At 39.2% G+C, this 26,399-nt stretch overlaps 1 protein-coding gene across 2 annotated transcripts in view; it reads right to left on the minus strand.

Moving 5' to 3' along the window:
• The window catches only part of SPATA7 (spermatogenesis associated 7), a 26,803-nt gene extending 8,782 nt beyond the window's left edge, over positions 1-18,021 (minus strand). Inside the window, exons 1-4 of one of the 2 annotated variants that reach the window (XM_014947076.1) lie at positions 17,944-18,021; positions 17,188-17,280; positions 16,568-16,612; positions 6,198-6,331 (exon numbers count right to left, since the gene is read on the minus strand). In XM_014947076.1, coding sequence (XP_014802562.1) covers positions 6,198-6,331; positions 16,568-16,612; positions 17,188-17,224 — 216 coding nt within the window. In that variant the 5' untranslated portion in view covers positions 17,225-17,280; positions 17,944-18,021. Of the gene's footprint in view, positions 1-6,197; positions 6,332-16,567; positions 16,616-17,187; positions 17,281-17,943 lie in introns of both variants that reach the window. The other variant, XM_014947075.1, reaches the window with a different exon arrangement.
• Between the last annotated feature and the right edge of the window lie 8,378 nt (positions 18,022-26,399).

Raw genomic sequence — 26,399 nt, forward strand, 5'->3', positions numbered from 1 at the left:
ATTTTTTCTTGTGTGCTTTTTACTCAGTGATTGAAACGGTTCGTGGAGCTGCAAGATAAAGCGGACTGTAGAAGTATTTGTGAACACAGGATGACTGGTGCCTCGTAATACACAATAATAATAATAATAATAATAATAATAAAAAAAAAAGGGATTAAGTGATATTAGCCAACTACACCTCATGAAAACCACACGTTCTATCCTGTGGATGCAGCTGAGTTGATTCTAAAACAAGAAAAAGGGACAGGGTAAGCTTGGCGATACCCTAAATTTAAGCATTCCTTATTTTATGAGGAAGCTTGGGGAAGTTCTTTTCTTCTTGTCCTTATGCGTATCATACTGAGAACAGACCAAGTAGCTGAGGTAGTGACTAGATGGAACTGCAAATTTTCAGAAAATTACTTATTCACCTGTGTTGGTACAGGCATTTTAACTGTAAACAAGTATGTTCATTTTCTTCTCTAACCCGTCTCTATAAAAACATCAGATGTTTATCTGGGGGGGGGGGAAAAAGAAGACAAAAACATACCTACAAATATGGTGATTGAAAAAGATTTTCAGCTCTATTCTTCAGAAACAATTGGGGAAAAAAGTATTCCATGGAAGTATCATAGCTTTGGACATCAGCACTATGAAGAACTAGAACTAATGTAATTTGGAATCACAACTCTTGACACCCATCTTGCTTACCAATGTATGTTCCTATTCTATTGATTCGACCATCATTTGTTTTGAAAGATAAATTTACTCAATGATACATATCAGTGATAATTACCCCCCTTAAAAGTTTTCATAAATGACATATTTATGCTTCAATTTTGTTAAGTCACAAAACTGTGGGAAATGGAATATTACTTGCAGCAAACTTGTACAGAGAGGACCCCTGAATCTTCACGGAGTCTGTGGAAGAGAAAGTTCCACAAAAACAGCTAAAAGCTTATGGCTGTCATCTGATGGGCAAGAGAAGCAGCACTGAGAAATAATCCAGACTTCTACGTTACTTTTTCTTTCTAAAAGACGTTTAGCTTCTCAACTCAAAAGCCACTGAGGTATCAGCTGCCTTATAAAAAAAACAAGCTTTAAAAGCAAGCTTGCTAAATCTATTTTTACATAAAAGGTCCAAAGGCACCTCGCACTGAGGTCACTGAAGTTACAGCAAGATGAATTCAAGTCTTGAAATTAACTTGCTCTTGTATGAAAAGATCTTTTGATAGAATAGTTCATCTATCCTTGTAAAATGAGATGGCAGAGAGGCTTTATGAACCGCACTGTCAAGATACAGAAGCTGCCATTGTGTAATAAATGAGCATCTGCTTCTTTTTAATTGGAGACAGCTCAATTGGTGCTGCTGTAGCGGTGCCGTACGTGGGGTGAGACCTCCCTCCGCTGCCCGGACAGAGCAAAGGGCTCCTGTGGCCAGGGACAAGCTGCCCTTACAGCCACTGCTCTCACACCCCCCTTGCACGGCATCCCTTCTTCTCATTACACACTGATAATGAGTTAAGAATTGAGAAAGGTGAGAGAGAAAATTCACACAAATCTGTAAACAAAAAAGACCTGTGTGTATATGATCAGCCTGCAGACTGGCACCAAGAATAACCATTTTTCTCATTTAAAACTCTGCTCCCGTTACATCCTTCCCATTTGTAATATGGTCTGCTCCTCCTTTCATCAAATACCGTGATGTTATTAATAAGGTCATTACTGAACGTGCAGAGGGAAATGTATTAATTCAAACAACCAGCGAGAGAGGTGACTGTCACGATGGAGCCTGAATGGAAATCTGTACTGAACACTCCTGATGAAAACATCTTTCTTTGATGCTCAGAAGGTTCTTCTGCTTTCTTTAGTCACTTACATCTCTCATTCTGACAGAACTAATTCAAGCACAATACATCTCCAGACTGTTAATACCACAACAGTATAACAAATCTTTAAATGTAAAGGATTTGAGTAGCCAATTCACACAGCCAGAGATGTGTGCCGCATGCAGAATGAACAGCAGAGATCTCAAACTGGTAGTGCTGCTTCCTAATCTCCACTTCCCATGCACAAGCAGATGGCCAGAACTGGCATCCTTAAGAAATCAATAAAGTCTGAAGAAACAGGCTGAAAGAGATGATGAAATATCAAGGCAATGGTAACCATCCTTCAAATGGTTAAGAGAGAAAATCTACCCTCCTACGGAGCAGCCTTCCTCCAACTGACTCTTTGGCATGGATTAATTTCTTTAAAGAATTTCCTTAGCAGCCAGAAATGCCTATTAATAGGATTATCTGAACATGGGATATGAAATACCAAGTCTTGCTCAAATCAGAGACTTTACTCATGCCCAGCTCAATTCAGGTTTTCTTGCTTCAGAGAAAAGTCACGTTGAGCTTCATGCAGGTTGATTCCCTGAATCACTCAGATGAACTTTTAAAAACCCAAATCAGGTTTGTACAGAAAAACAAAAATTAAAAATCTAGAGATTTCACTAGGATATAGCATTCCATCCCTGGCAGCAGTTGGAAAGACTACAAGGTAATGCCATTCTGTGCTTTGATGTCACGCTATTTTCCAGCCTGTGTCACACAGCCTTTTCCACTGTGAGAATACTTCAGAGTCATTCATTAAAGGAGTACATGTAAGTAATTTGCTGACAGATAAATACTCGCTTAAATATTACATATTCACAAAGACACACAAAGTTAGCAGCCCTTTCAGCATCCATATCTGTGGTTTATCATCCTATTTTGATTAACACATGGTGTCAACCATCATTGCTCCTCTACAGAGAAAGAGAGGAGCAGCAGAGAAGCACAGCTGTCCCCAGGACACCTTATGCTTTCCCTGTCCCTCTACGTGACTGCAAGAGACAAACCACTGTCCCTGAAGGAATTTAGTCGCTATCGAACCCATCCAAAGGCTGCTCCGTTGGGGCACTTGAAATATGAGCCTGCTCCTCAGGTGCTCACTTAGCTCTTCTGCTCAAAGTAGAGAAATGCACCATAAACATCTATCACATCTTAACCCCCGCCTCTAGACGGAATACTTTTCTCTCTGAGACCAAAATAATCTCTTTGATTAAAATTAGTGATTATTTCAAAAGGTTGGTAATGAAATCTAGGTAACCACAACAAATAACTTTCTCAGTTCATGACATAGGGCAGCAGATTCTCACATCACCGTAACTTTACATTAATAAACACATCTAACAGATAAAGAATTCACTGTTCTTGTGCCTTCTAAAATCCTGCCAAAGAGCAGGCCCCTAGGATTCAAGACACGTTACAGCTGTTCAGGTTCATAGTTGGCTCAGGGTATAATAAAATACACTGACTAAATCACAGAGCTTATAAGAAATGTAGAACATGTATTATATCATTTAGATGAATTATTTTTACTTCTCTTTGGTTTTACTGTGCACAGAGTCTCAACTGAAAACAGTTTCTGCGCTGTATTGCAGCATTAAATAATAATAAATGCAGCTACATGAAAAATGAAAATGATGGTATGAAGGCAGCAGAGTTCCCAGAATGCATAAAGAGTGAATACTAATGAATGAAGCCTTTTGAAAACAGCCAGTCAGCTGCACACATCAAAGCTGGTTGGCATGTATTGAGCCTATCATCTAGTCAGGCATTGACCCTGTCAGAGTTACAAGGGTTATGGTATTTTTATATACATATATATGTATGCATGTTGCTCTTAAATTGATACGTTGAGCAACAGTTTAATAAGCAAGAAATTAGGCATTATGAAAGTAATTTCTTTAACTTTTGTATTCTTACATTTAGATGTAACAGTGGCAAAGCCAGGAGAATTCTACTTATGTCTTTTTCTTCCATTCCTCCTGTAATGTTGTACGATGCTTGTTAAGCACAGGACCAACATCTTACTCCTGCCATTACCTCCTTGGACACCTGGAGGTTGACTGCTTCAAGTTTGTCCTGAATCCCATCCCAACCCAGGCACATCCCAATTCAACAAAATATTTTTTGGAGCAGTTTCCACAAAAAGAGGATGTATAATCAGCTTTCTCCTAATGGCAACAGTGACAGCAATAATATGATTCTTGTGTGGCAAAAATCCTCTGCGTTACCATATGCTTTAACAGGCCTCCTTAGAATTTGTTTTCCAACTGTTACCTATCAATATAGCCTGATGGCCAGAGAAATACAGTCAGAATGGCTACCTCATGCTCACAATGCATTAGAGGACATCTCATCACTGAAGCAGAAGAATCCTCCCTTGGTGTATAAACAAGGACAGGAAATCACAGAATGGGTTGGAAGGGACATTAAAGATCATGGAGTTCCAACCCCCTGCCCTGGGCAGGGACACCTCCCACCAGACCAGGTTGCTCCAAGCCCCATCCAGCCTGGCCTTGAACCCCTCCAGGGATGGGGCAGCCACAGCTTCCCTGGGCAACCTGTTCCAGTGCCTCACCACCATCTCAGCAAATAATTTCTTTCTAGTATCTAATCTAAATCTCCCCTCTTTGAATTTAAAACCATCACCCCTCGTCCTATCAATGTCTATTTGGGCAAATGAAGTAAAGTCGAAATAGGGCTGCATTTTTAGCACAAAAATATGACAGACCAATGACTTCCACGGCCTACGCTGCTACCAGAAGGCTCACATACAGATTTACACTTCTACTGACTCCCTGGTGCACTTGTTTATACTACATATTATACTACAAACATATTTCAGAAGTCCAGCAAACAATGATTTGATTAACAAAATGCCAAACAGTATTTTAGTGAAGATTACTCTTTGCATTTGTAAAGTAAAAAAAAAAACCCACCAACCCTAGAGGCAAAAAAAGTATTATATCCAAAAATTACTTTTTACGTGTGGTTAAACATTATTTTGGCAAGTCTCCCAACATCACTTTCTAAAATACACTTTTCAGTGAATAACTTGAAATTCAGACTCGGTTTGTTGCGTTGCACCCTGCGGAGAGCAAGCATAAGGAAAGCTGCAGTTTGTGCTGGTGTGATGAACACTACAGTGTCAGGAAACATGGTGGTGGGAAGGCACCTGTAAGTAATTAGAACTGGGATAGATATTATTTTAGAATGACCTTGTCATTCTTTGCAAAAGATTAAAACAAAGGAAAAAAGCGACAGTCTGTTACAATGCTATATTAACCACCATGAGTGCATCCTTTTGTTTTAAACCAGAATTTATGCAGTAATTAGAGATACATTTTAAGCACACTTTACTTGGTTTTGCAATGAGATAATGTAAGGAACTTCTCCTTCTCCCACTTTGCAGAAAACAACATGGAAGGACAAAAATGTTATTAATAAAAAATAAAATTTGGATTTTAAATATTATATTTCCTCCCTTTTCTCATGCATGCCTGCACTTTCATCCTCAGCTAAGGGCCACGTACTGAATTTCAAAGTGTTACTCCTCTGCACTGCACTAAGGTCCCACCCCAGACCGCCTGCTGCAAAACCAGTCACACAGAAAGAAACTCACGGTGAGTTTTCTGCACTACCTGGAAATATTCTCCAGCTCTCTGTATATTTAAACAACATATGAAGGATTTGCTGTTAAAATCAGAGTTAAAACATCACTTTGTTGTAAGCTGCAATTGCTCCTTTACTGTGACAACAAGAGAATGCAATTTATTAGGCTATTTATTTATTATTTGGAAATACACACCACATGTCTGGATGAGATGCCAGCCAAAATAAGTGAACCTATGTCTATAGGCAGAAAAGCACTTATTTAGACAGTTTAAGTAGTATTTTCACATTCAATAACTGCAATTTGAGCATGCAGTATATTGTTAGATATAAAATGTATTTCCAAAGCATGGGAATACATGATAAAGAAAAAAAATATGAAGATACTCGATTCTTCTGCTAGGAAGGTTAATGGTAACTCGAGTTCTGCCTTAGGAACTGGTAGAAAGCTCTGGAATGAGAGACAGGACATGGGAATTTCAGCTGGGAAGAATTCCTGGTAACTGGAGCTTGGATTTACCACAAACCCTCTTCACCCAGCTCCCTGCCATCTTTGTCAGAAGGCCGAGACGCGCATTTGGTGTTGGGCACACGCCAGGAAGACCCTTGTCTATTTTCTGCTGCTTGAAATATGCCAGTCCTCCCTCCAGAGCTGCTGCACGGCACCCATCAGCTGTTCTTAGGGGAGGCAAGCAGACTATGGTATCTACTAAACAAAATTAAAACATCTACCTTTCCAAAAGAGGACGGCAGCAGCCTTCCGCTCTCTCTGGAGCTGGCTCGGGAGGCAGTTTTGCCCACACTCATCTCCTCTTCACACCTGGCTATCTTCTTTTTCAGTCTCTCTCTTCTTCGCTGGTCAGCAACTTAGAAAAGAGACAAAGTTTGTCAGATGCAAACTGAAATCTTATTCTTTTCTTGTCTTAAATGATTTGAAAACATCACAGGAGTTTCCAATCGCTCAGCTAAGTCAGAGAGCGATTATAAAAATTACCTCTATTCTTAATAAAAAATACTAGACTATGCTGGCAGCTAAAACTGTGCCTCAGCTGAAGCTGTACCTTACCTTCCCCAAGCTATTCTCAGCTCTCACACCTAATGCAACACCAGAGGAGAACTCCCAGAGCAGTACTGCCAACAGAGCACTCTGCCCAGAAACACACAGGGGTGTTCTTGGGCTGTCACAGACAGAGCTCCCGTGACTCTTCTCTCAGCCACTATTTCAGCAAAACCCAACCTGTTTACTGACAGTGAATCTGACACGTAAAAAATCCATGCTTGAACCAAGGGAAAATAGAGAGTAATCTACACTCTGCTCACAGGGGTGTTCTTGGGCTGTCATGGATGGAGCTCCTGTGACTTTTCTCAGCCACTATTTCATCAAAACCCAACACATTTACTGACAGTGAACCTGACACGTAAAAAATCCACGCTTGAACCAAGGGAAAATAGAGAGTAATCTCCCAAGTGCACAAATCCATGGCAAAGCAGCATCTTCATGCCAAGAACATGAACAATGAAGGCAAACACCGTGAAAGGGCCATTGCACTGGTCTGCAGCCCAAGACCACAGTGTTCCTGTAGCACAGAGGATGAGTGAAGTACCTCTGACAGATGAAGAGCCCAAAAGGCATTCAAGTCTGCCATCAGTCAGTACATCTGCTGCCCTGCAGAACACAGCCTAAAGGTTTTGTATATTGTGAGCACCCATCTCTGACAGATGAAGAGAAGAGCCCAAAAGGTAGGTACATTTTCTGCATCAGTCACTACATCTGCTGCCCTGCAGAACACAGCCTAAAGGTTTTGTATATTGTGAGCACCCAGGTGCCACAGATGAAGTTCACCAAGTTGAAAAATCCCAATGAAGCCGACGAAAACCATTAATAATTTCATTTCCAGACAGAAATGAAGCAAGTTTATGTACGCAATCATACTCCTGACATCTATTTACACCATGAAACCTGTTTTAACTCTCGAGAACATTTCTCATTCACTTCACAGGAACCTAAGCATACGAATGGTTTGATACAGACACACAGACAGAAAGGCCTCCACAGATTTCTTCTTCAATTTGGTAATTAATGTATTTATATCGCACTCTGGCAGACCCCACTCTTCACACACACTGCTACACTGAACGCATGGAAATGTATGTGGATTGGTACGGTACATTCTTCTAGACAGCTGAGAACTACAGCAATCTGAGGGCGCACTGAATGCGTGGAAATGTAAAGAGCTGTGTGGATTGGGACGGGACATTCTTCCAGACAGCTGAGAACTACAGCAATCTGAGGGCATTTAATCAACCCTTAAAACACATTCATCTGTGTACATTAAGCCTACAGACATGTTAATCTCTAGGAATTATTTAAGTGGATTCATTTTATGAAACATTTCAGTCCCCTCTTAAATTAGAAATGATTCTTTCACATGCAAAATCCTCACTCTCATTCCTCAGGGAAATCCCTCTTTTGTTCAATTGTTACAATTGGTATGTAAAATACAAAGTAATTTCTTTTCTGGCTGCTGATTTATTCCGCATAGTCCATTAGAGTACTTGCAATATTAAGTTGTTTTTATTCCTGGAAAAACATTAACTGAAGTTAAGGTATGCTAAATTCTACAACTCTGAATAAAAATATGCCTTGTAACAGAAGGAAAAATATACCCTACCATTAAATTACTCAAACTCAATATTTTTCTTCCTACACTTAATTATTATTATGTGGCTATTCCAAATTACTACTACTACTAATTGTGTTTGTCTTAAAAGTTACAGACAAGCACTCAAAAATTAGCTACAGCTGAGAAGTTTTACTTGCTTGAGATAAATAATTACTGGTGCTGGGCCACCAGAGCGTCTGTGTGTGTGTGCACATACACAGAAGGTGTAAAAACCCCAGCCTCACCTGCTGCTCAGGTAACACGGTGATGGCTGAAATGAGTGTTGAGTAAACATCTAGGGAAACAATGAATGAATTTTGCTCTAAAAAGCAAAAGTAAAAATCATCCAGAGGTACATGTGTCTCATTTTGGAAGCGTGAGTAGACATCTGAAGCAGAAATTTCCTTACACTCAAGGCCTCAGGTGGAAAGTGGGTTTGTGTAAGACAAGACAGGCTTAACCTCTTCACTGCACGTTCCACCTGCCTGCCGTGGCTTCACAGGAGTTCCTGGGCAAAGTGCAAAGCAGCATGATTATTATTACTAAATTGAGTTCTTGTGTTGTCCTTTTCCCACTCTTTACAGGCTAAACTCTAAGATTTAAAATATATGGACAGAGTCTGCCTTTACTACTGGCGCTCAAAGCTATAAAAGTCTACTACAAACTTCCTCCAGGACTGCGTGCTACCACTCTTCTCAGTGGAGGAGCAGCTTGTGCCCAGGAGTAAAGAAGGAAGGAGCAGTAAGTGTGCTAAGTGTGATAAGCTAAGCCTATCTTTGGATGCCATGATGACCCATTGGGACTACTGTCACCTGCACACACGCTGCCTTCCTCCCCTGACTTCCCAGCTCCTCTCCCTCAGCGGGGACTGGAGAATCCAGGCTTTCCATTTGACTTTCCCCAGACAGAAAATGGTATCACACAAACGGCCTGAATCCTCGAGGCACTAATTGCAATATGACAACTGCTGGGAGCTGAAGGTGCTCAAGGCTGCCATACACAGCCACTTGTCCTGCAGCTGTGCATCTATTAAACCCATTGCGGTATCTTCTGCTTCAAATAAATCACAGATACAGCTTCTTTAGTTTTCAGTGAGATTAATAAACTGAATTTGACACGAGTGCCCTTGTCACAGACCAGTGGGAAGCAAACATCAACTGCATTTGTTAACAGGTACTTACTAATTTCACTGCGAGGAGCTTTTACTGTATATTGGCTCCAAAAACATATCACATTTGTACAGGTAAATATGGGAGAAGTTCAAGACAATAAGTATCTTGTGACAAATAAAACAGAAAAGAAAACCACTGGGTTTTCTTCTCTTTAAAACTGGAAAACTAAATGTTTAGGAATAAAAAAATTACAGTCTACAGATCCAAATAACATGAGTCCCCTTTAAAGCTTATTAGAGACTTCGAGATTAATTTTATCTTATGAAATGCTGTGCACAAAACCACCACAAGGATTTATATTATAGTACAGAGAAAAATCTATTAGAATATAAACAAAGTAGTGATTTTTGTCTATCAGATAAATTCAGAGTCTGTGAAACTAAACTCCATAACTTATTGCACCCAGCCCATGAATCTGTTCTCTAAATTCTGTCGCTAACGAGAAGAAGCACAGGGAAGACCATGAATGTTAGAAGTTAAACTGCAGCATTCTCCATAAAGAGCTACCTATAAAATGCTCATAAATGTGTCACAGCAGCAACACTTTTGCCTGGGCAAATACCCCTTTGCAAAGAGTACCCCCGACTTGGGCAGCAGAGACCACGTCCCTCTATCTCCCTGTTAGAACACTCCCTCTGTAGGCTTGAGTCTTTTTTCCCTTACGCTGAGGCTACAGCAGTATTTCTAGACAAATGCTTAAAGTTGTAAAATAAATGTCATAAACCTGAAGAAACAAAATCAACTTACACAGCACGCTCCTAAGCAGCGTGAAAGCTCTGGGCTCATGAGGACAGTAGGATTTGGAATGCCAGTGGTTGTCCTTTGCTCTGAATTTCCAATCTCTAAATTTATCGTACCGTCACATCGCAGCACAATCGGCAGTTAACCTTCAACTTATTGCATTTTTGATGTAAATAATCCACGGCAGAAAATGAAATATTAAGTTAGATTTAAATTGAGTTCAACTTGCAGAACAATGTATCTCAATAGAATTGTCAAACTGAGCATTTCTCCTTCGTGTTTTTCCAGCAGCTATTTTTGCAGTAACACACTTCTGGTTATTATTTCCCTTATGAATTCTCTTCGATAAACAACGCAAACATCAGCCTTATTTCTGCTGAGCCTGAAGCGCCTGCAGTGACCATAATTAAAGCGTTCAGCATATCAGTTGGTGATATTACTTCTGCAAGCAAGCTTTTCCTTCTGTAATATTTTTTACTATCGGCTTCCCAGCTCCACACAAATCCCCAACACATCATGATTTAAGCACCTGGGGTGAGATCTCAGCAATTGCAAACTGAATTTTGCCGTTGGGTGTGAAGCTTGAGTTTCTCCTAAGTCTAAATCTAAATTTCTTAACGCAAAAATTTTAAGTCTCATAACTCTAAGAGATGATTCTGCAGTCCTTCCCATCCATTATTGTTAGTACTGGTTTATCAAATAAGGGAGGAATCACCATAAAAAAAGGTGACAAAATATTTATTAAGGGCTCGATACTGCAGCCTTGCTTGTATCAAATAGAAAGTAATGTTTGTATCAGGGTGTGTACTTCAGAAAGGGGACACTGCTTGGCAAAGCTACTAATGGCAAAATCTGGCCATTGCTAAAGCTCGGAAATAAAGCCCAACAGTGAGATGTGAATCCTTCAGAAGAATTTCAGGAGAGGTTAGAAGCACAGGATTATCCCAAATCCATCCACCTCTGATCCTCCTACGGGCTCCTCACCCCACAGACATCCCATAGTTCCTGCTGTCAGTTGCCTGGAGAACAGACAGCCCGTACACAGCCCACGGCACGGGAACGGGGACACCACATCCACGCTGAAGAAGACTTCTGAGCCTGCTCAGGTAAACCTCCACGCCTGTACCCAGAGAGGGCTGCATCTGGCTTCCAGGTGGGCTTGCACAGTGGATTTTGTCCCCTTGGGGCAGCCCCCCAGGACAATTTAGACATATGGTACTGAGCTAATACTGAGAATAAGCAGAAAGCACAATTTCATTGCTGTTCTCTGGGATGCTGCAGCTGCTCTGGGATCCTCAGCAGTGATAAATGGTATAAAAACAACAACGCTCCCCCAGTGGATAAATAGTAAAGCTGGGTCAAATCAATTAAAAACCAGGGACACATTTTTAATAATAATGATGATGGTTAACTACTGAAACAACTACAAAAGGGGATTCTGTTTTCTCTATTTTTTGACCTTTACAGGTCAAGACTGCAGGCTTTTCTTGTTTATTACCTTTATTTACTGTGTTCAGTAAAGTTATTGATATCCATATTAGCACAACTGGATTAAATTTTTGGTCTGCTTGACTCATGATGTCAGACTAGATGAGCTAATGTCGCAAATACAAACTATGGAAAATGTAATTTTGATGTATTGAATACATAACTAAAATTAATTACCTCTTATAAAACAAAATAGAAAACTTTTCTGTAGAAGAAATTTTAAAGTAAGTAACTTCTGCAAGAAGTAAAATTACTACAGTTAAAAGTACAGGTTCATACAGATTTTTTACACAGCAGATTCTCCTGCTCTCCAAAAATTCAGGCTTGATAAATATACTAGAGCATTTTTCCAAAGACATACTTGATCTCTGAACAACACAGTAGAATTAGCTGAATGTTTGACTTTAAAGAACTTGTACTAGTTGCTTATAACTTTCATTTTCAGAAGTACATATGTAAGGACAAGACACAACAGAAAAGTTAAGAATCAATGGAGAGATTTTGTGAAAGCTTCCTGTAAAACAGCAGGAATAACAAAATAAGGAAGACAGCTTTGTATAAAGGACAGATAGAATGTAAAATATGTGATCATATGAAAGATTAGAATTTAAATACAGAATTATATAGGAATATGTATTTCTTGACATGCCTACATGAACCTAACACCCCAATAGTAGAAAAACAATGTAACTGATCAGTCTGAATTGTCTCCCCCCATCTCTCAGCCCCCTTCTCAAGTATTCAAGTTCCATCAGGCTAAAATAGATTTCTGGTGGGTAACTTCTCAGAATGCCTTTTTGTTCCTTCTTCTTCTCCTTCTCCCCCTCCCTCTCTTCAGCATCAAAGAGACCTGCATTCCCAAGCACACTAATCACTGGGTTCAGGCTGTACTATCAATATGCCCTGTGGAAAAACCTCTACACATATGGGTTGAAAAGTCAGTACTGTTAGGAACCAGGCATGTGTAGCAGCAGCTGTCTTACTTGGCATAGCTTTTGTCAAGTTTTCTGGCACAAATTCCACAACCACAGGCTTCTAATGGCCACCGGTATCAATCAACGTGCTTGGAGTAATTCTGAACATAGAAGTTTCACATTTCAAGAAGTTTCACATTTTAACAACTATTTTAAGTCAATAAGGCTGATCTAATACAGGAGAACATGCTCCCTGCTAGCCCAGTGGCATGGCAGCTTGCCTACTTTGCTGCCAGCGAAGATACCAGGAAAAGAACAGTGGAAACTAAATCCACTTTAAGGACAGAACACATTCAGTCGGCCAGGGAGAATGCCAACTACAGTATCAGGTTTAATTCTTAAACACTAACGACTGATTCATGGCAACAGCCCCAAAGGGAAATACTCACCTGCTGTTCTAGCAGTACATGAAGCACATTTTCAGGGGATGTTTTTGAACACTATCTGCAGGAATTCTGGTTTGTAACTCTATGCTAGTAATAAATCTTAGCATTTCAAACCAAAAATTTACTCCCCTTCCCAAATCTCTTTTGAAATAGAGGGGGAATGGAAACCTGACTTGGGATGTGATAAGCAGTAAGAGAAGGAATACAAAAACAAAAAAGTAATAATATGCTTCAGTTGAGGCAATGACAGGCACAGAACTGCTGGAAAAATTAAGCTGTAAACCCCTCTACGCCAGGGAGTCCCCCAATACTCAGTCATATTGATGCTGCAACTGTGCCTGGACACACGGTGTGTCCCATCTCCATCAAGAAAAAAGAAACTGGCTTGAAATTATTTTAAAAATCCTTTTCCCTTACTTTCTTCTTCAGTACGTTTTCAGTGCTCTTCCTGCCTGAGCTATTGGCCTTCATCTCCACAAAATCTGTTTCATAAAAGACAGAGGAAGAAAAGCTATTCTCCAGTGGATTGCCAGAGCCCCTACAAACGATGTCTGGCACTGAGCTCAACACCTGAACACCTACCACTTGGTCACACTATTATTACACTACAGAAATCTGTAGTTCTTGATAAACAACGCATAGAACAGTAGGAAAAAAAACAACCACTCTAATTTTAGGAATGAAATAAATTGAAATAATGTGGAATTTCATTCTAAACATCTAGAGTTTATAAGACTAGTGCAGATACTGGACTAGGGACTAGTCTTAAATACCTTGAAGGCAACAAGACCACTAATGAAGAATTTGAGTAGATGTGCCCTATGGAATTACCCCTTTGCTAACGCTGCACACATTTCAGCCTGAGTGGCAGAGTTTCTTATCTGTTTGTAAGGTGAGCTCAGTCAGGTGACAAAACAGATGAAGAAAGCAGGTCAGAAAAAATATCAGTTTCAGGCGCACATTGAGTAGAGATATTAATCCTCAAAGATTTTTAATAAGAAAGGATAATCTTAAGGATCTGGTACAAACACATACCCAGAAATCCTGGACCTCCTGCAGTTGAGACACTTTTGCCATTGACCATCACAAACCAACAATTTCAACTATGGCATCTAAACCACTTTTATCCCAAAATTCGCCTTTTAAACCAGAATTACCAGGATAAATGCATTCAAGTAAATTCAGTCCTAATCCTAACAGTGTTTGAATTGGCAAAAATCTTTTCTCTTGCTCTTGCAGAAAAAAGAATGGGCATCTTGTACTGCAAGAAAAATAAGTATTTGTAGCATTTTAGGCAGACAATTTAAGATGAAAATGTAATCGGTAACATTTTTCAGCATTGCAAAATAAAAACAGCACATAGAGGCATATTCTAATAAAAATATATTGTCTATATACGTTTGCTTTATTACTTTGCTTTCTATCTTTTCACTCAGCACTCTCATTTTTAATAGAGAACATGAAGCACTTCACGAAATAAAACCTCAAAACTGGGGCAGAGACATAATACTGCCTTGAGAAGGCACTTTTATGGAAAAAAAATACAACATTATTTATTGCTTTGTTAAACAGATCTTAAAAAATGGCAAATTTATTGTCACTTTATAATTGCACAATTCCTCTCAGTGCAAAACATCAAGCAAACAAGCTGTACTTTAGAACATTGCTAAATCTAAGGATAAAAAGCTCTAATCACAGCGGATCCTCAGCTCTGGGAGACCGAGAAGCCAGTCCAACATTTCTTCCAAATGAATCCTGTGCTACTGAGTAGGATCCCAATCCTTGAGCTGTGATGCTCTGCTTCACTTTATGAGCTAGCTCCGGGAATATAATCAATTTCAGCTAAGTAACAATTAGCACTCCCAAGCCTTAGGCTAGACTAACAGTGGATAAATCAAGGATTTTCTTTTTAAAATCAAAGGCTTTTTTTTTTTTGCTAGCTTTATTTTTTTTTCTTTTGTGAACAAGAAACATCTTGTAGGGCTGTGATGGTTACATGAGTGTTCTAATAAGATAAAACACAGCAGCAGCTTTTTCCAGCCCAGTTTGAAAACAGGTGAAAGCGCAATTTAGTGAGGATTTAGTGTACCAATTTTATCAAACAGATGGGTAAAAACAAAGGCAGCAACAGAGGTGAAATGTTTCTGTCACACCCTACACAGGAGATTAAGGTTCTGTCTGTGAGCAGGTCAGAGTGACAGTGTCAGACACCCCGTCTGAGTAAGATGAACTGAAAGAGAAACATATTGCACAAAGCCCTGCCATCTGAAATGGAAATTTCCTCGCTACAGAGCACACCTACCAGTGTCATGACAATTAGCTGTTAAGGTTAAGGCACTGTCGCTGCCTCCCAAAATGAACTCATCATTCAGGGAAACTCATTCTGATGTTAAACTCACAAGCTATCAGCTCTGAAGCATTTTATCCGTAAAGACAGCAGACTCTAAAATAAATGGGCGTTTGTTGGTGTAGAGAAAGACCCAAGACCTGAAAAGGTGTGGAAGAGTCATCGTAATTAGGGAACCTAAGGAAGATTCTAGCAGATGCAGAAAGAGGTTTTTATTACACAAACACGTAGGTGTCAATTTTCTTCTTACACCAACCCTACATTTTCGTGCTTGTTTCAAAGCAAGTCTTGGTAGAGCTGGAGCATGAGGAAGATGACTTTTTTCAGATGACTGCAGAACAGGTGCTCTGAAATTCCTGCTGCAATCTGCAGAACCTAGATACCCCTGCAATACTCTTGCTGCTTGTGCTGCACCTTTTGAAAGCAGGAAAAGGCAAGCCAACATACAGCATCCTTGATCCTGGTGCAGCTTATTGCTTAATTCAGTCTCAACCCATTATGCAGAAATACTGAAAAAATTATAATGCAATTGAGTCTTTCTGCCACAAAACGTTCTGTCGTCAGAAGATTTATCTTTCCATCCTAAAAGAATACTTTAATTTTTTCCCGTACCTCAGCAGTTGTAACTAAATATTGAATTGGAGGAAAAAGAACATCCTTTAATTGCATTAGTGAAAGAGACAGATAGATAAATGAAATATACCTTTGTTATTTTAACAAGCAGCTGCTATTTATCCCCTTTGACTAATACGCTTCATTTAATATTCTATAAATCAATTATTTGAAAGTACTGCTCTTCAGCTAGCACTATGAAGCAAGGTTACAGTACCAATATCTTTAAAGAGCATAAAGAAATGAGACAACTCCCCCAAAAAGTCACTGTGGTTTAATCCTGGCTCTGTTTTCTGAGAAATGGAACCAGAAGTTTCAGTTCCAGTCCCCAGGTGCCCACATGCCCAAAATTCCTCTTGACCTTGTACTACTAAGCTCTCTTCAAGCTCACATTGTATCAGAATAAAGGAGAGAGAAAATGCTGAAATTCTCCTTACATGCTCCATTAACTGTGTGGATGAAAAGAATCCTAAGCAAAATTAATTGTAATCCTAAGTACAACTAATCACTAGAACAGACTAGGTCCATCTCTCTCACATTACATTCACTGCAGATTCCTACAAACAGCTGGAGCAGTATATGAAAGCTGAAGAACCAGGAGATACATGAATGCTTTATTAAGGGTTATATTCTATTGTTACTCTTCTATTCCACTGGCTCTTTTATTTTGCTTAGTTTTACAGAAACTTTTGCAGAATAAATGTATCACAAATACTTACGTTTGATGCTGGTCAACCTACTTTTGGGCACTGAACAGTCTACGGCTGCTGAAAACATAAATGTGACTTAGTATTTATTTAGTATTTGTGATGGCTAGAAAAAAAGTGATAAACCAACACAGAAAAAAGACTAATTTAATTAGTGAACATTAATTTTCCTCTATTTTAAAATATGCTTGTTACTGTGTATTCAAAGTATAAGATTGATATTAATACAGTAAGAGAATTTTTAAGATAAAGACGTTAAAGTGAAATACATATTTGGAGAAAGAATCATCATTTAAATAAAAATTTCTTACAAAAGGTTTCTCTACACTTTGTGCTGATAGCATTTAATGCACACCTGAGGATACTGAGCATGTTACATGGTAGAGAGATGACCATATATTTGTGAGGCTGGACCCTGGCAGAACCCAAAGCCCCAGTGTATCACTCTTTAAAGCAGATATTAAATACAAAAGTATTATTAAGTAGCAGCCATACTTCCTGGCTGCATCAGCCTGAGTACGAAAGAGAACTGTACTTCCTACAATCCAATTCATTCCCTTGATATAAGCCTATTCTGAAAGAATGACGTAAATCTGGGAGGAGGAAGTTCATTCATGCATGCACATTCTTACCTTTGGCTGAAAGGATTTTGTTATAATGAAACACCATGTGATCTCTGATCAGGTACTGGCTGGTTAGACTTCGGGAGGAGTCAATGCAAAAAGCTGTTAAGATTAAAATACATTTAAACATTACACAGGCAGGCACAAGAATGCTCAAATTTTGAACAGTTATTAACCGCACTTCAAAGCCACAAACTTTAAATTACTGTGTGCTTTACTTCTTTGCCCAATAGCAGGCATTTTTATTTAGCAGCTACTATCACATCACGTCTTTCTCTCTCCTTTTTTTCCTCACTGAGCCATTAATCAATAGCTACAGAAGTGGCTGAAGTTGGACTATGAAAACTTCAGCATGGAAACTCCCTGTTTCTCCATTCTGTCATCTTTTGAAAAAAGGGTTTGAGGTGGCAATATGGCACAGAAACACACACCAGCTCTTGTAAACTACTGACTGTAAGGAAGTATGTTTAACCTCAAGGGTTCTTTAAAGTAGTAACCATATCTATATCCCAGCTAATATAGATGTGACATCTCTATCTATCTGGCTATCTTGCGAACTGTTCCTAGCTAGCAGTACAGGCGAGGCAAAACTCACTTCTCAAAAGTATTTTCAGTAATCAACACTAAATCTAAGTACTTTTAAACTTTACCAATTGAGCTCAATGCAAAAATTTTAATTATAAAAAACATTTTAATAATAAAATCAATGAATTGACATAAAAGGAACCACATCAACCTTCGGATAAAAGCACATGCATTACTTACCATTACTCTTGGTACTCAAGTGTCCTTTAAATGGACTTGCTGGACCACATCTGGGAATGCCAACAGCTGGGTATTCACTCACTTTAATAAAGTATGAAACAAAACAAAACAAATGTTAGAAACAAGAAAACGCATATTTGGACAGACAAGATAAAGCAGAGAGTCTTACCCCCTCGCGAATGTAGTGGATCTTCTTCATAGAGAAAAAAAATCACATTTAAATGTTATACTACTACTGAAGCATAATGGTGTAGTTAAGTAACAATCTAAACACTAAGATAATACACCTGTAATGCAACCTACAATTTAAAAATCTGCACCTGAATTAAGAATGTGCACCATTTTTAGAGCAAATTTTAACAGGCAATATCCTATTACTACAAATACCAGTGTATGCAAAGCATTCCTTTAAGGTTTCCAAGACCCTGCTGAAAACGTAAAGCAAAATAAACAATTTTTCTTTAACAGAGTAAACACACCGCTATTTAACATCAATTATAAATCAGTGCAGCCAATTTCTACAAATTCATTATTACTATCAAGGTCCATATGGTCTTCTCATTCCCATCCTACTTCTCATCTGTCAGTTGAGGAGCCTGTGATCTGCAATCTGCCACGCAAGCGTCTCCTAGCAATCGGAGGCACCAGAGCTCTGGGGCAGTAACTCAATGGCCACCTCCAGCAGATGAAGAAGGGACCTGGACCTGCCCAGGATGATTGGGAATCTCTTCTCAGTGGCCTTCAGCTGAGTCAACAAAGGTTCACATCATTACAAACTGACTGGGTAGCGCAAGAAGCTGTTCCACACACACGTTAAAAGCCCCTTAAATTCTCCCTCTCGTGGCTTCTTACCTCCTGCATTCCCAGCACCTGGCTTTCCAGTTGTTTTTTTCCAATTTCCCACTGGGATATAATGACTATTAAAGTACTGCTGCAATTACAGATGTAACTACTACACTCTGTAGCTCTACTTTAAGTGCAACAGCATGTTGCACAAGATGGTTAACACGCTGCCTGACTATTAATTAGTAGAGATTGCAGCAAAACAAATCGTTCCTTTAATAATGTTTTAGTATCATTTCCCCAAAGGCTTCATAAAAAGACTGTATAAATTTCAAGTGACTAGGATTAGTTTGGGAAGCAACAAAATTAAAATCGCCAGCATAGGTGGAAATTTGCAGAGTACTTTCTCAGGACCTTGTTGTGAAATTACACTAAATCTGGATCAATAAACTCAATCCCCACTTTTATGAAACCTAAGAAATATCAAGGCAATTTTGAATTAGAAAATTAGAAAAGGCAGCCTTTACACAGTATGGACTTCTGTGGCTTTACAGTACTAGAGGGGGTGTCTGCAATAATCATGCTCCCACTACTCTTTGCTATGAAGTTCCCAGACCAGCTTTAGGAAGGAAAAAAAAAATTAAATATGCTATTGCAGATTTTTCAGCCCTGACCTGTAACTGTTTTATCTTTATACTGTTTTCTTTAGAGCCAAAGGACAACACCCCTGCTTGTTTGTATCAATTTCAAATGGCTCATTTTAAATTTCCCTTGTGGTACAATTCTTCCTAATCTCTATTTATGATTTAAACATACATAGGGACAAACCATGCTAAATTATTTTTAAAATATTTAAATTCCAAACATACAGCAAGAATTTATTAGATTTAGAATGACTGTCTCCACAATGGCTGCAAATCTTTGTCAATAATGGCTTGCTTTGCTGTTTAAGTATTTCTCTACCATACACTATTACACGTGAGTGGTATTTACAGTCCACCCAGACACCCAGGACCTCCTGAAGTGACAACGTTCACACGTTTACCAAATGAAGTCTTTGGGAGGACTTGAATGTTAGATTATAACATTTCAGTTGATAAAGGTTTGTCCTCATGATAACTTTCCCCCCTCCATGTATATGCCAGAAATCTGGATTGTAGCAGACACCTGAGAATCAGAAGGGTTTCATTCAGTTGCTCAAAATAAGCTAAATATTCCAGTATTTTCTGCATTTCAGAGCTAGGTTATAATTCCAGAAGGAGACACGTGTGATACTGATAGATAAATACAACATCATCTCTAACTTGTTTTTATCTGACAGAATCACAGAAAGGTAAGCACGGGCATCTTAGAAAAGCAGAGACATTGTTATAATTAGAGTTGATTCTCTTCAGGTGACTTAAATGAGTTTGCCCTGGGGTAAAGATGATCAGAAACGCTCAGAAACCTGTTGCTTTTACTGTCTTCAGCTGGAGAAGCGTCTGTTCAGCGCCACAGGAAAACCAGACGACTTTGAAACGTTCCCTTGATTTGCATCACCAGCAGATGGCACACGGATAAACTCTATCGAAAAACCTACGTCTACTGGGTTTGTCTTTTACAGTTAATCAGTATCAGCCTTGGGGGAGGAAAAAAAAAGAAGGAAAAAAAAAAGAAGCCATCTTTCCCTCTTCCCCCACCCAACCAGCATCATTATTTTATAGGCAAGAAAAACTGTCAGAAAGGGTCAGCAGGGAGAAATACTTCAGTCTCCTCTATTTCGATTACGGACGTGTGGACAGCACAGAAATTGTTTCCAATCCACACAGAAATCCCCAATTTGCAGAAGTCCTAAACTGGACTGCACTGGAAACACACCACCATTTGTCAAAAAGTCAGGGTCTTTGTGCCGGTGCTTGTGTCCCCTGCGCTGTGTTCCCTGTTCCCAAACCTCAGTTCCTCCTGCATCCTCTAATTTCTGTGTCACCGAGGAAAAGTTTCAAGTCCCTGATCCGACGAGCTGGATTTACATCCCAACTCTTGCTAATTGCAGGAGCTCATGCTGAACAGCTTTCTTTTTGATATCTAATTGGACTTTGGGGGCTCCATCCTGGCAAAATGTACATTTTCTTAGAGCTTCAATTAAAGAACGGAACAGTCTTTAACTTAAAAATATTTCCATAAACAGCAGAAGTTGTGATGAAGCCTCCCATGGTGCTTGCTCCCACGTTCTCTGACTCTCATGCAAAATAACGGGTCCGAGATATTTTTGTAACTTGTCCATCAGTGAGGGCATCTGAGGCTCGCTCTCTCTGGGAACCACCCGTTTTCACAAACCATGAGGAAAATTTATCACAGAAAACAGGTAAAGGACAGCAATGTGCCTGAAATAATGCTTAGCACTATTGAAAACAGAAGAGGGGAAGAATAAGTAAACCTTTGTTTTCTTAGGATCCCAGGCTGTTTCACACAGATGTTCCATCAAACATATAATTTCTACACGGAATTAAACTTATAATACCCTCCCTGTATCCTCAGTTTGAAACTCAAAACCGCTTTTTATAGTGTCAAATCTTTACAATGAAGACGTACATTGCTCATGTCAGAGGAGAAACCAGAAGATTTGGTGTGTAGAGGGTATCTGACGCATTTTACTGTTTCTAAAAAACAAATGAAGTAGAAAGTGTAAACGTTCACATTTCGCAACTATAATTTTCGGTTGTTTACTGACTTGAAGAGGTATTTGTTTAGATTCAGTCTGTGTTTTCATAGTTATTTGCACAACAGCAGAAACTAAGGCTTAGGTACGTGAAAAGAATTTTAAAGAAGGTGGGATTTTCAGCAAATAATATAGTGCCCAAATATAAACCCAAGGAAAGGGCGGTAACTACAAAGCAGAGTAACTGGAGCACTGGGAGTGATGGAAGCTGCATTGGTTCAGGACTGGGAGCGGAGCAGTCTGTATTCAGGCTACTTTGTGTCTTTTTCTCACAACCATGCATGCGAGCGAGAATTCTTGCGGTGAAAAACTTTCTACCAGTTTTGATGGTTCTTAAGTAATAAATGATTTGGGAATAGGAACACTTCTCTGAACTGAACTTAGGAGAACTGACCCCAGAATTGCAGTATTACAGCAGCTTTTGCAATAATTAGGTTTCCTAAGATGCACACTTTTTACTTCTTACAATAAAAAAAACTGCCAGCCACAAATTGAATGTTTATGTAAATATATTTCCAGAACTGGACTGGAAACTCTTTAAGATAATTTGCTTTTGTTTAAGAAATTATTTTCCGAGATTTAAACCTCTGAAACTGAGACCTATAACAGACTCCTATTTTTGCTATACTATACACGTAACTATGCGATCTAAACGTACTTTTCCTTGCAGATGCAAGTGGACTTTCCACACTGACTATAAAATCAGGATTCTAACAGTGTGTGTTTTCCTAAAGTACAAAGAGATAACAAATATTTTAAAAAATTAATTAGATATTTTAGCTCCTTCTTACTGTTTCAATTTGCTTGTTGTAGGCTTCCCCTGCAAGTGACACTACACAACAAAGAAAAGAAAAAAATAAAAAAACCCTTTCTCTGTAATTCTTTCCAGCTGGTATCTAAGGTAAGTAATAATTATATTATTCCAAAGAGATTTAGCAGATATTTTGTTTAAATTATCTTTTCATTTTCATTTCAAATGCATCCTATCTTTATTTCTAATTTTACAGTCTTAAAAATTATGGAAATTGGTGGTTTCTATTTGTTACTTTGTTTCCTAGGTGTTAGTGGATATGGAGAATTCATGGAAATTCTTTTTCTACAAAGCCACTTCAGATTTGGAACGTGAATATGTACTGGAAAGAAGCCCAGTCTTTCATTACCATGTTCTCATAGGAAGGACTTTAAACACAAGTATCAGACGTACTATTTTTATAACAAACCTGCACTTCAGACATAGCTAATAAAAAACACTGAAAAATTCAATCAGGCTACCCTTACCCACAAACACTTGTTACTTAAAAAAATAATCCATAAAAAATACAGAGACCTTAGGTGGAATATTGGATATAGGCATCTAAATCAAGCACAACAAACCACAAAACCTCCATTTAACTGTGTAAAGATGTACTAAAACTGTATTTTCCAAAAAACCAGCTCCTAGACCTCAGCTTGGGTGCAAAGAGCCCTCAGCCCCGGGTGGATGTAAGACCTCAGGTCTCCCCAGCTGTCCCAGAAAAACACGGTCATCACTCTGCCAAGGGACCAACCCTTTTGGGCACCGCTTTTTTGGTGGCTCCAGGACTCTTGCACTCCCAGCTCAACAGCGGCCTCCTCCCAGCTGGAAAGGTAGGAAGCACCCATCTCTAATAGACTAGAATTGCAGCATCTGCACGAGATGTGGGGATTTGATCTCCCCGAGGCTGATAAGGACACTCAGCCCAAGGTGACAAATGCTTTGCAAACACACTAGCCACTACACTGATTTATACAGGTTGGTGGTGTTGCCTCTTCCACTACCAGCTTCTTCTTCCCAAATAGCTCAATGCTCTAAATCAAAACTAGCCAGTGAGACACCTTTGTCCAAGTGGACAATTCAGGCAACGACAAGCAGAAGGGGGTTTGTGCTGGGAATTTAATACAAGTCAAGGATTCTCTGTCACTACCCCCCTTGTTCTACCGACTAGTTTAGTGATCCTTCCAGTGGGCTTCCTGCTATGAATTCACTCTTCTAACTCTGTGCACACAAACAGCACACTACAGCACTAACGCTGTACACGTGCTGAGGAAGGAACAGAAGTGGTTTAAATAATCTCTGTGAAATCCAAAATGATTTAGGAGTAGTGACGGGAACTCCTTCAAGTATCTAATTTAGCACATCTAAAAAAGTTACATTTAAAGGAATGAAATTAGGATCCGAAATATAGGCTCCTCTTTTTTGATACTATGAGAATTTTAAAATCAAAGTATCCATTAACTCTTTATGCTACATAAATTGTTATGCATATGAATACAACACAGAAATACACAGAGTAAACATTGCTATCTTACAGTATAATATATATATAAGAGATTAACCTGGTTACAATGATGCACACTGGATTCAAACTTAATTTATTTAAATAAGAAACTAAGTTTTCTAACTATTTTTCTTTCGTATTAGCACGATGATACACTTTAAAAAAAAAAAAAAGAATAAATTGCTCTATTAGTAGTACTACTAAAGCTTGCTTTTCCTTCCCAAGTGGCTTACATCTTTCCTACCCTGAATGCCTTTCAATTTCCCCAACTTGCTGCCTTTCCCTTACCTGCAGTCATTCCCCGCCTCACTCTACTATCCCCAGCTGTGGCTGAGGACATGCTGCCCGGGTTATAATTGGTCATCTACTTTAAGCTTCTCCGGTTGCTTAACCTTGGCTGACTAGTTATTATCCTCTAGTTGCATATCTGAGAATGAATGCAGAACAGAATTACTTTCCCTAAAAAAATGCATGTTAATTTGTTGGGTTTTCTCCTGCCCAGCCACTGACAGCTGTACCACTGAGACTCCTACTTCTTGCTCACAAATGGGTGAAATTGGCTGATAAATGCAGAACTGGGAGGAGGAACAGGCCAGCAGAGAGCAGTGACCCACCCACAGACTCCTTCTTTAGGGAGTTAAAACATGGCAAGTCTCCACTGCTTTTCTGCAGCACCGATGCAATCACAGGAGACCTTCAAACATGCCTTTAGATTTAGCTGGTTACTGACTGCAGATAGTATTCAATTTTATTTGAAAGTTACAGTGGGGCAAAACTGAGGGCTTCATAATCACATCTGTAATTTTCACCTGTTCATAGAAGTGAAACAGAAGCCTCTTGGACCCATTTCTGTTTCAGTGACAACAAAATTCCTCTAAATTCTGAGAGTGCAAAATCTAAGATGTGAAGCCGGCTTTAACAGAATCACACTTAAGATTTCTTAAGAAATGGCAGAATCCATCAGAGGAAAAAATATAGTTATTATTTTCTAAGTTTTCTGAAGGAAAACTTTATGAACAAAGCCTGAAGAAGCTACAATACCCCGATTTTAATTAAAGTGCCAAATGTTCCATCTGAATTTTGCATGGGATCATTTGTCAGAGGCAAAATATGATGAAAGTGATACAAGTGATCGCTCCCTGACATGCACCATACATAATCTTCTAAGCCACTAATTAGATGGGCACTATTTATACACTTACTGTTCTGGATTACACAAAAGCTCTTCTTTACACCTACTCCTAATGCCTATGAGTTAGGTCTCTCAGTCCTTTACAACTAATAATCTAATAGTATTCTGCATAAATTAAAAACAAAATTACATTTTGGTTTCAAGAGTCAATCCATCCTCTGATAAATTTAAGAGTTAGCAGCAACACCAGCAGTTTCCTATTTTCTAGAAGGGTGTGGGAGGGATGGTGTTCCAGAAGTGACTGTGTGCTATTTTTGAGTGATATGTGTAAAATTATCAATACTCATATCACAGTTTAGAAACTTTTGGCTTGAAAGGTTACTGACCTGACTTCACCGGACAGTTGTGCCTGTGTAAGGCAGCCCAGAGTAACCCAAGATTGTACAGTACCACGTGCTGTAACGATTCTCCCATGGGAATGGTGCAGGAACACCAGCTCAACAGGCACGTCCTACACGACAAATGCATGTGCTGGCTGCTACTGCTACAAGAAACTCAGCACTATGTCATCCCACGAACATGCACTTTGAAGGTGTTTCAACCAACCAATAGATAAAATATGTCTAAACGTAAAGACACTATATTTAGATTCTTCTATATGTATTGAAAAAAATCTCTTTTGTTAGTATAATCTGTGCATAAAAGGAAGCTCTCACCCCCTTCCCCCATTAGCACTACTAACCTCCACCCTGTCATATTTCTAACTGAAAATAAATTAGCAAAACTCCAACACACAGCTGGCCTCACCCAGAACAGAGAGCAGAGAAACCTCGATCCACTGTGCACCCGAGAAAGTTGCAGGGTATAATCAGGAGCAAAACAGCCAGTAGGGTTAATGATTTGAATCCTGTTTACTTTAGTACATATTTCACTTGAAGCATGCAAGAAATCTTCAACGAAATGGGATCAATTAGGTACTTAAATCCCATTACAAATTTAAATTATTTGCTGAACGGAGACAGGATTAGTCACATTAAGTGACTAAAACTCACTTAATAGACTATTTGACTAATGGTCAAATTAAGGAGAGGTTCAAGTGCTTTGCTGAGCCAAGGTTTTAATTTGGTAAAAGTTAAGGATGGTGATTAACATTTCCCAATTTCAGTTAAAATCATAGAATGGTTTGGGTTGGAAGGGACCTTAAATATCACCTTGTTCCAAACCCCTCACTTTCCACTAGATTGGGTTACTCGAAGCCCCATCCAGCCTGACCTTGAACACCTCCAGGGATGGAGCAGCCACATGTGGGCAACCTGTTCCGGTGTCTCACCACCCTCACGGTAAAGAATTTCTTTCTAGTACCTAATCTGAATCTACTCTCTTTCAGTTTAAAACCGTTACCTCTCATCCTATAACTCCACTCCCTCATAACGAGTCCCTCCCCATCTTTCCTGTAGGCTCCCTTTAGGTACTGAAAGGGGCTAAAAAGTCTCCTTGGAGCCTTCTCTTCTTCAGGATGAACAGCCCCAACTCTCCTGTTACCTAC

Source organism: Calidris pugnax, unplaced genomic scaffold (assembly GCF_001431845.1).
Source record: "Calidris pugnax isolate Ruff unplaced genomic scaffold, ASM143184v1 scaffold127, whole genome shotgun sequence".
Taxonomy (NCBI): domain Eukaryota; kingdom Metazoa; phylum Chordata; class Aves; order Charadriiformes; family Scolopacidae; genus Calidris; species Calidris pugnax.